We start from the raw sequence: 17,138 nt of genomic DNA on the forward strand, positions 1-17,138 counted from the left end.
CATCAATGATCTCTCCGACTCTCTGGAAAATCCTCTATATCTCTTTGCTGATGACTCCACCCTCTGCCGTACCATCGGTCATCCCTCAGACCGGCAAGCAGCAGCTTCTTCGCTCACTGCAGATCTGGATAAAATCACAAACTGGTCCAACACGTGGAACATGTCTTTCAATCTGGACAAATCTTACACTTTCACTATGTCTCTTCGAAAGGACTGTTTAGAAAACCTTTTTTAGAATTTTTAGAAATGTGGATTTTAGAAAATCCACTTTCTCAACAATCCTCTGGAAGAAGTCCTTTCTTTCAAGCTTCTGGGTCTCACTATCTGCCATGACCTTTCCTGGGAAAGCCACATTTCAAACCTCGCCTCCAAAGCCAGTCGCTGACTGGGAATCCTCCATCGTGCAAAGTCCTTCCTCGGCCCACCTGAACTCCTGACCACTTACAAAGCTTTTGTCCGCAGCCTGATGGAGTACTGCTCTCCCCTCTGGGCTGGTGCTCCTGCTTCCACCTTTCTCGGTTTCATGCTGTAGAAACCAAGGCATTTCGGATCATTGGCATCTCCCGCAATGAGGCTGAGTCTTTGGGCCTTTCACTCAATCACCGCAGGTTGGTCGGTGGTCTTTCTGTCTTCTACCGTCTCCTCTCCAGTCTCGCCCCCCCCCCCCCGCTCTCTCTGCGATTTGTCCCCACCACATTTCCACAGGGCGCTCAAGGTCCGCCAACAACCCCCTTCTGGTAAAACTACCAAAATCACGAATCACCTTCACTCTTTCATTCCTCTTTTTTCCCGCCTTTGGAATAAACTCCCTCACTCTATTCATTCCCATTCTTCCCTCCAGGCCTTCAAAACAACTGTTCACCACCACCTCTTATCATTTTTTAGATCCATTATAAACATCTTCAGGATTATAAACATCCATTTATCCTCCATCCAAATCCTCGATCTTTTCTACCACCGATAATCCACCAAGCCCACCTCCTTCAAATTCCCTGCTTTCCTTCCTGAAAGTCCCTGTAATGTCCATCTTCTATTCCCCATGTTCCCCGTCCCATCGCTCCCCCTTCCACAGATCTCCTAATGTCTCTGTTCCCCACTGTTTTGTCCCTCCCACTCCCTCCCCTCTTGTCTTATGCCTCCCTTGCTGTGCGTTGTGTGTTGGCTCTCACATGAGCCTTGACAAGATATACAAAAAAAAACAAAAAAAAAACAGTGCTGTATTACCATTTTGACTGCCTGTCTTCCGATTATAAACTGTCTCTTGTTTTCTCAGCATGGTTAGCTTATTTGGAATTCCAGATCAGATTTTTTTCATCGTGCATTGCCCGTCTGTCTGTCTCCTATTTCAACTTCTCTGGCCAAACCTCTGGGCCAATCCGGCTGAAATTTGGTAGCAACGTTCCGCTGCTGAGGGATAACGGGGATTGCAAAGCTCATTCTGGTCCAGTGACTTGAAGTTAGTCAAAATGGCCGACTTAGTAAATTTCTTCATTTATCTTCTCCAGACCAACCAGTCAGAATGCTACCAAATTTGGGTTCCAACATTTGGCCAGGGTAGGGATGTTAAATTTCAGAGGTCTTGCGGATCACGTGACCAGAAGTGTGTAAATGTGGCTGACTTGGTCAACTTTTGGAACGATCACATAAATTCCTTCAAAAATCTTCCTCTCCAGACCCACCAGTCAGAATGCTACCAAATTTGGGTTCCAACATTTGGCCAGGGTAGGGATGTTAAATTTCAGAGGTCTTGCCGATCACGTGACCAGAAGTGTGTAAATGTGGCTGACTTGGTCAACTTTTGGAACGATCACATAAATTCCTTCAAAAATCTTCCTCTCCAGACCCACCAGTCAAAATGCTACCAAATTTGGGTGACATTAGGCCAGGGCCCAGATAAGCGACAGGTCCAGTCATCCTATTTATTTTTTTCTTGCTGCGTAGTAAATTCAACTCCCCTCATGGCAGTTGGCTGAAAAGTAAATTATAAATGTGTTAAACATGACGGTCGGTACAAAAGTGATGCCTCTTACTTTTCAATTCAAAACCAAAGTGTCATAAGAAAGCTTCAAGAGATCACAATGAAAGGTTTGTGTTTCCCGCATATTTTAAGTTTAGCGGCACTGTGATCGGTCATGTGACAACATCACACCTCTTCTTCTTCTTCTTCTTCTTCTTCTTCTTCTTCTTCTTCTTCTTCTTCTTCTTCTTCTTCTTCTTCTTTCGGCTCGCTCCCGTTAGGGGTCGCCACAGCGGATCAACCATCTCCATTTCGCTCTATCCTCCACATCTTCCATTGACACTCCAACCACCCGCATGTCCGCCCTCACCGTATCCATGAACCTCTTCTTTGGCCTTCCTCTTCTCCTCCTGCCTGGCGGCTCCATCTTCAACATCCTTCTCCCGATATACTCTGCTTCCCTCCTGAGCACATGTCCAAACCATCTCAATCTCGCCTCTCTCACTTTTTCTCCAAACTGTCCTACCTGTGCTGTCCCTCTAATATACTCATTCCTTATCCTGTCCATCCTAGTCACTCCCAACGAGAATCGCAGCATCTTTAACTCTGCCACCTCCAGCTCCGCTTACTGTCTTTTTGTTAGTGCCACCGCCTCCAAACCATACAACATAGCTGGTCTCACTACCGTCTTATATACTTTTCCCTTCACTCTTGCTGCTACCCTTCTGTCACAAATCACTCCTGTAACTCTTCTCCACCCACTCCATCCTGCCTGCACTCTCTTTTTCACTTCTCTCCCACACTCTCCGTTACTTTGGACAGTTGATCCCAAGTATTTAAACCCATCCACCTTCCCCACCTCAACTCCTTGCAACCGCACCATACCACCACCCTCCCTCTCATTTACGCACATGTACTCCATCTTACTCCGACTGACTATCATTCCCCTTCTCTCCAGTGCGTACCTCCACCTCTCGAGGCTCGCCTCAGCCTGCTCCCTACTCTCCCTACAGATCAAGATGTCATCCGCGAACATCATAGTCCATGGGGACTCCAGTCTGATCTCGTCCGTCAACGTGTCCATCACCATTGCAAACAGGAAAGGGCTCAGAGTCGATCCTTGGTGCAATCCCACTTTTACCTTAAACCGGTCCGTCATTCCTACCGCACACCTCACCGCTGTCACACTGTCCTCATACATATCCTGCACGATCCTCACATACATATAGGTTTTTACGCCGGATGCCCTTCCTGACGCAACCCTGGTCGCCTCTTACGACACACAGGGATATGGTACACCTATTCTAACCGGGGCATACACCGGGCCCAGTACAACTCGTACTCATTTCGCCGACCTCGGAAGGATGGCAGGCTGAATCAACCCCCTGGTGTTTTCGACTTGGTGTATATATATATATATATATATATATATATATATATATATATATATATATATATATATATATATATATATATATATATATATATATATATATATATATAAATTCAGTGTCCCAACGGGGCTTGAACTCAGGACCTTTTGGGTCCCAAGCCACTGCCCTAACCACTGCACCAACACCAGGTTCTGTGACAACATCACACCACGCTTTCAAAATGGCTGCCCTGCGAGATGGGCATACACAGCAGAGAAGAGTTTTTAAATTTCTTCCTGCCTAAAAGGTTCCTCCAGTGGATATCCATCCATTGGTTTTTAAAGAATATTTTTTTTGGCGATATGATTGATGTGAGCTCTGTTAAACGTTTAGTGGCATTTAGTGTTAAACATTTAAAAAAAATTTAGTGGAGAGTATATAACAAGGACGAAATGATTAGATTTCAGCGATGATCCGGATCTGGATCTGGATCCGAGAATTTTTTGAAAGTTATTTTTCACCATTGAAAGATGGAGCCAAAAACGACATCTAGCAGGATGTCTCAAAAAGTTGGGGACGGATTCAGACGAAACTTGGTGGGCAGGTTGGGTATGCAACATGGAAGAACGGATTCGATTTTGGTGAATATCCGAATCCGGATCCAGATCCGAGGATTTTTAAAGTGATTCTTTGTCATTGAGTGATTGGGCTAAAATATAATATAGCACGATATCTCAAGATGTTATGGACGGATTCGGATGAAACTTGGTGAATGAGTTGGTTAGGTGACAAGAACAAGTCAAATCAAATCTTGGTTCAGAACCAAATCCAGATCCAGCTTAACAGCGGGATACAAAATGTAAACAAATCAGCTTGGCGGAGGTATGTGCTTTGCGTAGTGCTCTTCTTGTTGTGATTGTAATCATGTTTAGTGGGAAATAAAACAAGAGGCATAACTTAATTTCTTTATTACTGACCCTCGTACATTTTGAAGTGTGTCTACTGTTGAGCATGGCATCTCAGAGATTATGTACTTTTCTGAGTTTTTTTTGTTGTTGTGGACCTGATTCCTGGTCAGACTGTGATACACAGTGGGGTGTTGCATCATTGAGTGTGTTATCACCTACAGGGACAACATGCTGAAAAGACCAAAAAAAAAAAGCATAGCTGCCTATCAATACAAACCTCTAGGCCAACATTACAATAAGTGATCGTTATGCAGTACTGAGCAGGCATCGTGCATTTTTGCCATTTGTGTGGCATCCTCACATCATGTGACGCCTTGCCGCTCTTTCCCTTTTGCGGGTACTTCACACCTGGTTATGATGCCTGGACAGTACCGAATCAAGACCACTCGGTGTTTTAAACATCCAACCTCAGCCTTGCCTTGCAAGGAGATTGTTCGAGTTGGTGTTTTTATATATTGCATTGTGTAGTTGGTGTTATCTTCTGGCAGCTACTCGACACTAAAATAAATAATTGTTCATTTTTCTTCAATTTTTACTCATGGCAATTCAATGTTGAATCCATTTATCCTCAGATTTAATGTTATATTTTAACTACATTGGTTGTTGATCTGAACTTTTTATAAGATAAAGAAAAACCAGAACACTTGTAATTTATCTAATCACATCAATTGTTTGTTAAAGTTATGGTTACCAAATGCATTGTGTATTGTTCTTGTATAGGGTGGGTTTGGTTGCATATTTTTATTGTTTGTTTTTTGGACAGGTTCAGATCTGGCATTGGAAGCAGATCGAAAAACGGAAGAGCACATGTGGGAGTGTGCTCTTGAGAGAAAACAGAAAGAAAAGCCGGCAGAGGAAATTCTACTTGAGCAACGATGGATCCATCTGGAGTGTGACAAAAGGATGTTGAAAGAGGAGAGAGAATGTATGTTGGAGAAATGGCAGCAGGATCTTGAGTGTCGAGAAAGAGAGATGGAAAGTTGGGTAGATCAAAATCTGAAGCGACAGCAGACTCAAAGGGAGTTGGAAACCAAGATTGGGGAGATGATTGAGGAAGAATGGCAGAAATTAATATGCCGAGAAGAGATGATGGAAAGGAAGGAACAGCAAATGCGGGAACACATGAAATGTGTTAAACAAAAGTTGGTAAAGATAAATGGAAGGCAGGAGGCACGAGAACAAGAGCAGGAAAATTGGGCACAGAAGGTGATAAAGGATTTGGAAATGGTGGAAGAAAAATTGAGGAAAGAAGCTGCAAGGCAACAGGATCTGTGGACTGAGCTGCAAAAGCAGCAGAATTCATTGCAGTTTCAAGAAATATTATTGGAGGAACAGCGGATGGAATGGGATGAGCAAAAGCGCAATGAAAGAATAAGGCTTCAGAACGAGCAGGCCGCCAAGGTAAGTTACACGAGAAGCACAACCTAGTACAAGCGGTTGTTGTTTGACTTTATAAAGTGACGTTTATGGTGGAACAGGGCTTTGTTTTGTGCTCTCAGTGATCAGTGCAGTTGATGTCATGTTCACAATGGTTAAGAAGGGATAAGTAGATCTGGTGGATTGCATGAACCAAAATTTCAGGTAAAAAGGTTTCTGGTGTATTTTGGCCAGATGAACAGTTTGACACTTGTGTACCATTATATTTTATTCACGGGATTGCATTGTTTGCTTGGAGCTTTCCTCGGAATAAGCTTTTCAATTGGATGCAAAAGCGAAAGCAATGATGGCCATGTGCTGCTTCCAATAACATGCACATTATCAGACAAAGCTCAGTTGCACAAAAAGGAGAAACTCTTTGGTAGGGTGGATGTGCTCAAGTCAAACAGTACGATCCCAGGAAACATGATAAACGAATTTCTGTGTTCATGGACTATATGGATGATATTACTATCTGGACAGCGTATGAATCAGATGCCCAGCTACTTGTGATTGAGGTGAATGACTTCATGAACTGGAGTAATATGAGAATAAAGCCTGCCAAATCAAAATCGCTTGTAATGAAGAGGGGCAAAGTGATATTGGAGGAACATGGTCAGCAAATTCCCGGTGTTCAAAACAAACCGGTGAAATATTTGGGGAGAGTCATTAATGGAGATTTGAATGACAAGCAAGCTCGTGAGGACATGGAAGAGCTACTGCAGCATTGCCTTTGGAAGTTAGATAAGTCTGTTTTGAGCGGCGTCATGAAGTGCTGGGTTTACCGCCATGTCATCGTGCCAAAGCTTCAGTTGCAACTCGTGATATATTACGTGCCCCTTTCTCATGTGGAGCGGATGGAGACTATGGTTGCAAAGAGTCTCCACAAATTGGATGGGTGTGAGCTCCACCCTTACAAAAAGTTGCCCTGTTCTGCCACCAATCGAAGCTACGACTTCCTCAAGAAGGACTTACCTCAGTCATGAAAAAGATAGGGGTCAATGCATTCATGCAACTTTGACAGAGCACAGATGGTGTGGTCACAGCAATTAAACCACGATCCGTGAGATGTGGTCGGAAGTAGAAGGCAGACGAAGCAGTAGATCTAGCGAGGAGTAGACTTCACATCGAGGATATGGTGAGTGGGCAGGCTAGGAATCGGAGATGATGTAATTACAAAGCCGGTCTCTATTTTGTTACGGAAAGAGTTAAGGACAGCGGTAAGTAGGTTTACGCTAAAGGAGCATGATGAGGAGCCGTTTATAAAGGTAGTGCAGACCGGAGTACAAGGTACATTGACGAGTTGCAGAGTAAAATGGAGGAAAATGTCATGGAGATTACTTCTCAATACCAGTGCAAAAATGATGCAATTTGTTATTGGTGCGACTTATGACACGGTAGGCTCTCCAGCCCATCTAAAGAGGTGGGGGTTCAGTGAGATGGACCTTTGTGCATTATGTCATGAGAGGGCAATAACGGCACATATTGTGACAGAGTTCCCTATTAGTCTTAAACAAGGCCACTACATGTGGAGGCACAATCGTGTTTTGCAAATCATTGCAGAGGCTTTCAAAACGATCATCAATGTGCATAATGACAATTGGAGACCAGGATCTGTATCCCCATGATAAAATTAATCAGACAAGGTGAGGCACCCTCATGTAGGAGAAAATTGGTGCAGATTACATCTTCACATCTCTCCAGGGATGCAGACTGGAGGGGTTTGGCAGACTTGGCAGAGAAGCTACTCTTCCTAGAATACATCTGCATAACTCCCCTGCAACTGGATATCGTCGTATGATCTGCTGAAAAGAGATCTGTTATTATTAACTTTTTTTATTATTATCATGACTTATTGCACTGGTCAACAATTTTTTACTTTCTGAATGTTGTCTAGATTTCTACAAGTGAATTAGGGTATTCTGGCACTGCTGAATCAGGAAATGGCATCCGTTTCTCTCCATCAGGTCAGGTTTTTGTGCTAAGTTGATTTGAAAAAATCAGATCTTGTGACAAAATCAATTACATTTTTGTGGCATTATCAGCTGATTTTTGTCAACACATATCATCCTAAACATGTTTTTAAGAAAAAAAATGTTTTGCCAACAACATTTATTGATTACATGATAGAAACATCGATTACTGTCATCTGAATGGTGGGCATTGATAAAGGTAAGTACAAGTAAATTGCATGTTGCGTCACCACTGTTCAAACTTCAGGGCTTGAACTTCCGTTTCTTCGAACTCCTGGAATGTTCAGCGGCAGGGAGGTCTCTCTTCAGATTCCAACAGTAGTCAGCCATCATGACTGCGTCCCAGCGACCCTGATACCTGGTCTCCATCTCCTTCATGTCCTGATGGAATCTCTCCCCCTGCTCGTCACTCATTGAACCCAGGTTCTCAGGAAACCGGTTCATATGTGAAAATAGGTAGTGCATCTTGATGCTCATGTTGCAGCCCAGGTTTCTGAAAGCAGTCAGCATGTTGTTGACAAGTTCTGCGTAGTTTCTGGCCTTATTGTTGCCAAGAAAGTTCTTCACTACCGAAACAAATGTCTTCCACGCTTCCAGTTCCACTTCGTTCATTGAGTTTTTGAACTCTGGATCTCTGATGAGCTGACGGATCTGAGAACCATCAAAGATGCCAGCTTTCAACTTCTCCATGGTCAATCCTGGAAAAGCCTGGCACAAGTAAGTGAAGCAGTCACCATCTTTGTCCAGAGCCTTGGTGAACTGCTTGATTAAGCCGAGCTTGATGTGCAGCGGTGGGAAGAGTATTCTATCTCTGTCCACCAGAGGGTCGTTGATGACGTTCCTTTCTTTGCATGGCACCAATTCCTCCCGCACAGGCCAGTCCTTCTTCGTGTAATGCTGAGCACGGTCCCTACTATCCCACATGCACAGAAAACATGGGTACTTGGTGAAGCCAGACTGTTGTCCCAACAAAAAGTTCACCATCTTCAGGTCAACACAAATAAACCACTTATGCTGATCATAACCAATTTTCTCCAGCACGTACTTCACCGCTTCATACTTCTCCTTCAGTGTAGTCGAGTGAGCGATGGGTACAGAGGCAAACTGGTTGCCGTTGTGTAGCAGAACACATTTCAGTGATCGCTTGCTGCTGTCAATGAACAGTCTCCAATTTTTGGGTTCGTACTGTGGCACTCCAAGCTTGAGCAGAAGCGCATGTCATAAATTGGCGCATGTAGGTATTGTACATTCTTCAGAGTTCGTTATTTCAAGAAATACAACTTTTTTGTATCACATTATTACAAAATCTGCCCCATTAACTTTAGTTTTGATCCACGAACTTTATGCTTTGCCTCACCAATTTTTGGAAGATTTTGAGGTTTTATGACTTCAAACTGATCCCTTTTCGACATAATCACCCAGAACTATCGTACCTGAATACTTCTTGTAATTAAAATAATTATTTCCAATCAAAACAATTATTTGACATGACATTTTACCCCCACCAACTTCTAAAATGCTCCACACATGCGTACATGTGAACAAAAATGTAAAAAACGACATGTGGCCATATCTCAAAAACTTGACCTGATTGAACAAAACTAATGTGAGTTTTGGATTCAGCGCATCAGATTCATCCTAAATCAGCTTAAAAAATGCAGACAACAAATTTGTTGTTGACCAGTGTTATCATTCGTGGAAGCACCCGCTCCCTAAAGGCCCAGTCACACCTTGACGTTTTAGCCAGCGATGGCAACGTATTAAAATGTTTGTAAAACGCTGGCTTACGTTGAACTTTTGATGTTTTTTTTTAAAGATTCGGACGTATTCATAGCGACTTGGTCTTATGTATAACGCATTGGTAACGGACACAGAACGTTTCGTTGTGTTATAGATAACTTATACCAACGAATGCTGAACCTGTTGTCGGCCTACACAACCTATGCCCAACGATAGTCTAACTTAGGCATAGCGCGTTGCACGCATCGCCGACGATGTCGTGACGTAGCCTAGTAAAAGGCTGACGCACAACGATTCGAATCATAACTGCCGTAGAAATGGAAGTGTCAACATCGCTGTCACACCTTGGCGATCTTGCCAGCGTATGCCGACCGAAGAAAAATGTGTCTAAAACGTTGGGGCACGTCAAATACGGTATGAGTAAGTTTGGTATACGTGAGTAGAACGCTAAAGTACGCTACCATACGTCGTAGTAAGTAGAGTATGTCAAGAAATTTTAAACATGTTCAAAATTTTACAACGTACTCGGCGTATGACACACGTTCCGCATGCGATGGGGATAAGTTTTACACACGATATGTGGATGCTTAAACACGTCCACAAAGGCTACTTATAAGCTACTCATAAGTCGAAACACGTCGCGGTAATGTCTTTTTTACGCGAAACTTATTTCTAACTTATGTTTGACGTGCTTTGAACCAATTCTTTACGTAGTCCCAACACACATCGACGTATGTAGACGTATTCCAATGACGTCTTCCGGTCGACAAAAAAAATAAATTAACGTGTTTCTAGCTTACAACTGCCTTATAAAGACGTGTTCCCAGCGGTTTTGGGAATTTGTATGTAAAAATGGTGTTCATAAAAGGGGAACCCAACAGTGTTTTCGAGTCCTTTTTGAGTCGATGTCCATGTCAGCAGTAACAGTATCAGTATTAGTATTAGTAGTAGTTTGTTCATGTTGGCAGTAGTAGGTGAGTGTGAGGGGGAGGGTGTGGGTTATGATGGATCGTCCTTGCGTCCGCGTGTCCACGGGTAGGAGACATCTTTTCACCATTGTTCGAAGTTCTTCGCGGCTAATTTTTTTATGGGGCTTTTTCAACAATGAGCTATAGCTTGTTTTTACGATTTAGGTCTATTCATAACGGGTTGGACAAATGCACAATGAACTAATAATGTGCATAGAGCGCTTTGATTACTTATAGATACGATATACCAACGAATAATTATCGTGAAGCCGGCGTTCACAAACTATGCCCAACGATAGCCTAACTTATCCATATCGTGCGGCAGTTTATCTTTGCCGGTGACGTAGGGTTTGCTATTCATAGGCTGCCACTCAACCATTTAAATGGCTGCATCTCCACTATTGAAAGTAGACGCTTGCGCTCAACAATTGGATTTTTTTTACACTCAACAACTTTTAAACGGTACCACTCAGCTATTTTCATTGTTTACAATGAACGATTTAAATTGCTGTCACTCGCCTTTGTTTTTTGACGCTGGGGTTTGGAAATTTGAAGCGTTTCTTCTGAACGTGTTAAAACGCTCAAACTCGACTATTTTAAATAGACGCTGCCGATGGACAATTGGAATCATAGCCAAGCTAGACATCAAAGTGTGAACATCCTCGTCATGCCGAAGAAAAGTTTGAAGAATGCAGCAAATAAGTGTCCTGGCTGTGGCCGTGGACGCTGACGCAAGGACGATCCATTATACCGACGTCTTTCAGCCTATGAGTAACTTAAAAGTAACGTCTGTCGATGTGTGGCAACGATCGCGTAACGTGCCAACAACACGTTAATCATAGGTTAGAAATAAGTTTCGGGTACGCTAAACATTACCTCGGCGTGTCTCAACTTATGATTAATTTACAAGTAGCATGTGTTGACGTCTGTCAACGATCGCAGACCATGCATACAACTTTTGGCTAGCGTAGCGGAACGTGTGAGTCATACGCCGGCATACGTCGTGAAATTTCAATCATGAAAAAATTTGAGGACAACCAAAAAGTACAACGTTTAAAGCCAACGTACAACGACGTATGGCAGTGTTTTTCAGCGTGCTCTTAATGTTATCAAAACTTACCCATAACGTATTAAACGTGTGCCAGCGTTTTAGAAAAAAAATTCAAAAATCGGCATACATTGGCTAAAACGTCAAGGTGTGACCGGGCCTTAAGGGAGCTGTCAAGGGGGTCATGTTATTATATTTATGCCTATTTTACTCCAAGGGGTCCCAGGATTACACACCAAAAAAATGGTTGCGATCGGTTCAGCCATTTTTGCGGCACCTGGTAACAGACAGACAGTGAATTATAGCAAGAAGATTGTTGAATTAACAGTCCCCGAAGAAGGGGGAATGCAATTGGCCCATGAGAGGAAGATTGCTCAATATGAGGATCTCTGCATGGAATGTGAGATAAGGGGCTGGAAGGCAGAGGTCTGGCCTGTGGAGGTTGGGTGTGGAGGGTCCGCTTCTGCAGGTGTGATGACTGCATTTCAGCATTTAGGAGCGACCATCAAAGAGGCCTAACTTTTAGAGAGAGTGGCATGCAGTGCAGCTGAAAAAGCATCCTTTCACCTGTGGCTGAGAAGAGAAGAGTATGTGTGGGCTTTGACCCACAAATAATACGGCATTGAGTGAGACAAAGCACTGACTATTCTGTGTCTCTATAAATGGAGAATTACATGAATAGCATAAATATCATGTGTTATTAAATAACAGGTTCAGTTTTGAGGATTTGTCCGGCTGGGAGCAGACGTGTTTCAGCACGTTTGGTTCAGAAACGAAGCTTTTTAACATCTTACCACACCGTGGTCGTTGATAAAGAGTGTGGATAGCTTCCTGTTGAGGTTTTACTTTTCTTTATTTTTCCTCTCCCCCTTTTATTATGCTAGTGTGTGTACTTTGTTTGCCTTGGGTATTGAAACACATTTGGTGGTTGTATCAAATTATGGTTTTTCAGAGATTGCACAATGGACGATAAATCTGTAAGCATTTGTATTTGAGAAGAACATACGTTGCATGGCGTTTCCTCAAATTGTCGTCTCTTGGAGGGACGCCATGCTTTGTGTTCCATTTGCTGTTGATTGTGTCCCATTTCCTCTTGGACGTTAAATATCCCATTTTGTCATTTGCAAAGAGTTCAGTGATTGCCGTCACCCTGAATAAATTACAAATCCCTGCCACCTGTCGAACTTCAGTCCTGGCCAGCTGATTCGTTAAAAATTTGTACCAATGTTTTTTTTCCCTGGCCGACTCCACAAGAAGGTGGGAATAATTGGGGCTGTTGAACGACGTTGTCGTCGTCGTCGTCGTAGTCGTAGTAGTGGTAGTGGTAGTGGTAGTGGTAGGGGTGGTTATAGTAGTAGTAGTAGTCATAGTGGAAGTAACTATGTTCTTATTGTCATTTGAAATTTGTGTCATTACTTTGTTTTATTTTCGACAACAGGAAAAGTCACCCACGAAGAAGAAGAAGAAGGTGTCATGTTTGAGAAAGTTTTTCACTTTGCTCTTTGGAAGACATCGTTCTTGTTCTTCTCAAGAAAACGAATGCACAGGTATGGTTAACTAATGTGCACATACAATAACAGAACCACATAATCTTAATCCCATTGGTTAACTTGAAATGTGTGCCTTGATAAAGGACTCACATTGAGATGGGTCAAAGGACAGAACCAGCATGGAGTGCGAATGGTGCAGAATATGTCATGACTGAAACTCCACGTGTCCTCACCACAACCTGTGCCCTCATACTGACTTTTTATTCCTCCGTTGACGAAGCCGCCAGAGGCATTATGTTTTTGGTTGTCCGTTCTTCTGAACATATGTATGTCTGACCGTGGTAATTTTTCTTTGTTTTCTCTGCAACCGCTTATTCGATTGACACTAAATTTTCACTCAAGGTGCAACTACTCATGTGGAATGTTTTAAAGATAATTATGATGTTATAGGTCATGTGTGGTCACCATGTTAGAAAAACAGGAAAAAACTTTGGACCTCTGTATCTCTGAAAACGCTCCATGTTAAAAATAGGACCGCATGTCCTGAAGCTCACTTGGATCAGGAGCAACAGTCACTCAAACCCTCCACAGACTCCCTTCATGAGCACAGATATTTATGTAGTCGATACACTTTGGTTCTTCAAGGTTGATGAATGTTGTGGTCAAGTTTCACTGAAACTATATGTGTAGTTTTGGAGGAGACAGCAAATACCTATTTTTTGGGGGGGGAGGTCAAACCTCTCCTGATGACCGCACCCCCCCCCATACACCTCCTTAATGAGCGCAGATTTTGATATTTCGGTACTTCACTGGTGATGAAGGTTGTGGTCAAGTTTTATCAAAATCTTGTGTGTAGTTTTGTAGAAGAAAGCTAATCTATTTTGGGGGGGTTCTGCACCTTCACCCCTGTCGACCTCTTAATGAGTGCAGATTTTGATGCGGTCAATACACTTTGGTACATTACAAGTGATGAAGGTTGTGGTCAACTTTAATTGAAATCATGTGTGTAGTTTCGGAGAAGAGATTAAGTGCCAATTTTTGGGGGGGTAAAAAAAAATCCCCATTAGACCGCTTTAGTGAGCATGGATTTTGATGTGGTCAATACACCTTTGTTACGCATGAGAGATGAAACTTGTGGCCAAGTTTCATCAAAATCATGTGTTTCATTCAAGCGATAATGACTGAAGTGTTTACGGACTGACTCACTCACTGACTCACTCACCGAGAGACACAGCTCGATCGCATAAGCTCACCTCACTGAAGTTCAGGTGAGCAGAAAATTGAAATTTGGCATTTGTCAAGTACTCCCCATGGGAAAGTGTGTTTTTTTGATGACGTCATCGTTGCATATGTCGAATGCTTTATGCGATTAGTATGAAATATTTTGAGGGTCGTCTCGGGTTAAATTGTATTGGGTGGTGGTGGGGGGGGGGAATTCATGATGCCATCGGTCATGTCGTTCGGCAGCCGTATTATTGAAACATAAAAACCTTCAAAAATATTCTCTGAAATTGCTGAACAGATCGAGGTGAAACTTTACAGGTATTATTGCCGATCCATGAAGAAGAAAAAGTTCTCCACTCTCCACATATGATGTCACAGGTCACATGGTTTGGTAGCTATGATTGTTTGTAGAATAAACCTTTAAAAATCACCTGCGCCAGAACGGCTTGACAGATCGAGGGGAAACTTCACCCACATGTTCCGCAAGCTTAAGGGATACTAGGTTGTTGATGAATAATTAATAGGACACATGGTGTGGCAGCCATGTTGGATTGAACGAAAATCCCTAAGAAAATTGTTTCTCTTGAACCGCTTCATCAATCGACCTGAAACTTCACAATTATGATCGAGTAGTCATTGGGAATATATGTTTTAATTTTCAACCTGATCGGACACACAGTCTGGCAGCCAGAATTATTTAATGCTTTGAATCTGGGTTCATGAATTCAAATCAAACTTGGTGCACGTATGTATAATGATGTAATAATGTGGGCGGAGGCATATCTGGTGATGTCATGATGTCGAAGAGTGCCGTTCAGGTTTTCACTCCTTTCTTTGTTGTTACCTTGTTACCAAGGAGCTCTGTTTAACCCTTTATTGCTGTACAGTTTATTTCATTTCATTTCTAATGGAAAGTTTTGTTTTCTTGCAAGGGGAAGATCAACCAAGGAATTGCGAAGAGACAGAGAGCGTGGCACATGTGGAGCCACAGAAAAAGGTGAGATGGGGATAATTGATCTGAGGTTTTACACTATTCTAGCTTCGACGTACATCGTGATTGACGTCATGAAAACCTTCACATGGATGAACCTCTGGCATTCCCATCTGAGCACTCAACTTCATCCGCTTACATCCAAGCGTATGACATCCCAATTGTTGCACTGAATTGTCCTCTTTATGTTATTGTAATTGTCAGGATATCCTGTAAATAGTAAAAGTATTGTGAAGGATTCAGCGATGAAGGGATTCTCAACCCACTCCGGCCGTCTCCGGGGTTTATAACGCCGGCTGGCTCGGCACAGGCCTCGGGTCACGCATCTTCAATCGCGATACCAAAGTAATCCTGGGCCTTACCAGTTGGGGAAATAGAACCCCAGTTACAGACTGGTTTTGTCAGATGCCGAGCGTTTTCTGCCAGTCTGTAACCATTTTGGTTTTATATGCCAATGGAAGGGATCGTTCCTCGACGTGACACAAAGTAATCCATAGCGGCAACTTCATACGAACCAACCAGATTTATTGGGGAACATCGGGGAACACAACACAAGCAAAATATTCATGACAATGTTTTTATTAACAATCTTTAACCCGTTCTTAACTTGAGAACTACGGATTACAGGTTTTGAGGGGGTCCCTACAGACATATGCCTTAAACAACATACAGACAAGACAGACAGATAGCATGCAGACAAGACAGAGTACTTGGTGATGTTTCATGGACGAGAGGAAAGTGTCAAAAGCACGAATGTCGCTCGTAACAAGCCGATGTCCACGGATTTGAGCCCCCAGCTCGAACACGCCGCGTGGCAAAAATGGCGCTCGCCCTTTTGTCGCAGACCGCACGCATGCACTCTCGCGCGTTCAGACCCCGTGAGGTCGACTGCACCAGAGCGAAAGATCCACGGTGGTATTCTCCAGCTGGCTTTTCACAAGGTCCAGCATACAAATCCAGGCCTGGCCTGTTCACCAGACAAGGCCAAATCGAGGTATTTGGGCTCCGGCAGGCGGATCGACAAATGTGTCGAGGACCTTCTCATGAAAGTCGATCGCCCACTCGACGTGCAGGCAGCCTCAAGTCGTTTCTCCTGCCTCCTTCACGAAGCAGATCGCAGACAGACACAGCCGTCCCCGACACAGCAGATCACGACTCCCACCAGTCGTTTCTCAGTTCCACCTTTTCTTTATCGGCCTATCGCAGACTCGACCCTCAGGTTCAGTTTTCTCTCCCGGCCGATTCACCACTGCCTTTCCTTTTCTCACTCGCCTCGAAGCCCCTGCTCATCCAGCAGACCACGACTCGACACTCGTCGTTTCTCTGTCGCCCCCTTCCTTTCTTTCGGTTCGTTCCTCACGAAAAACAGACACAGCTGTCTCGTGTACAGCCGATCGGCGCCACCTCGGCGCTCACAGTTTCAACACAGTTTCTTTTTTGTTCGCTCACTCCGAGCCACTGGCTCCTCCCCCTTTACGAAGCTGACCAACTCCTGGACAAGAGAGAGCTCATTGAAAATGTACTAAAATTGATTATGGTACCATTGTTTATGTGGAAATGTGGTCCCGACAGCGTTATTTCTGACGAAAGAGCAGGATATGAGGGCTTCGTTGGCCCTCATAATAATAAGGAAGATCGTAAGCATATTATTTTATAAATACTGTAATACATATAGTAAACATCAGGTCGGGAATTCAAGGCTGACTGGTCATCAGTGCTCGCAGTGTCACCACCGATACGGATGCTGTGCAAGTTACTGAGATGCTTAAACCTGTCAAAGCAATCTTAAACGGATATCCATCTTTTCCGACAAACAGCTCCTTGAATAAGTGAACTTTGTTTTCGTTAAAGAAGTAGTGGATTGGAAAGAACCTTTTCGTCTTGGAGAATCATCTCGAAAGAGCTCGATAAATCACATCAGTGGAACCTAAATGTTACAAGTTGTCCTTCAGGTCTGCCCAGGATTTATTTGGCCTTGACCCATCACAAC

The 17,138-nt window shown here is 43.3% G+C and overlaps 1 protein-coding gene across 7 annotated transcripts in view; it reads left to right on the top strand.

Annotated features, from left to right (window-relative positions):
- LOC147012121 (uncharacterized) overlaps positions 1-17,138 on the top strand; it is a 297,678-nt gene that overhangs the window by 36,980 nt on the left and 243,560 nt on the right. For 2 of the 7 annotated variants that reach the window (XM_085858437.1, XM_085858436.1), the window contains exons 9-11: positions 5,062-5,699; positions 12,882-12,990; positions 15,090-15,154. The exons of the other annotated variants lie outside the window; for them this stretch is intronic. In XM_085858437.1, coding sequence (XP_085714563.1) covers positions 5,062-5,699; positions 12,882-12,990; positions 15,090-15,154 — 812 coding nt within the window. The remainder of the gene's footprint in view (positions 1-5,061; positions 5,700-12,881; positions 12,991-15,089; positions 15,155-17,138) is intronic. 7 annotated transcript variants of the gene reach the window in all.

Source organism: Eptatretus burgeri, chromosome 15 (assembly GCF_056783735.1).
Source record: "Eptatretus burgeri isolate ZD-2024b chromosome 15, Ebu_testis_v1, whole genome shotgun sequence".
Lineage (NCBI taxonomy): Eukaryota > Metazoa > Chordata > Myxini > Myxiniformes > Myxinidae > Eptatretus > Eptatretus burgeri.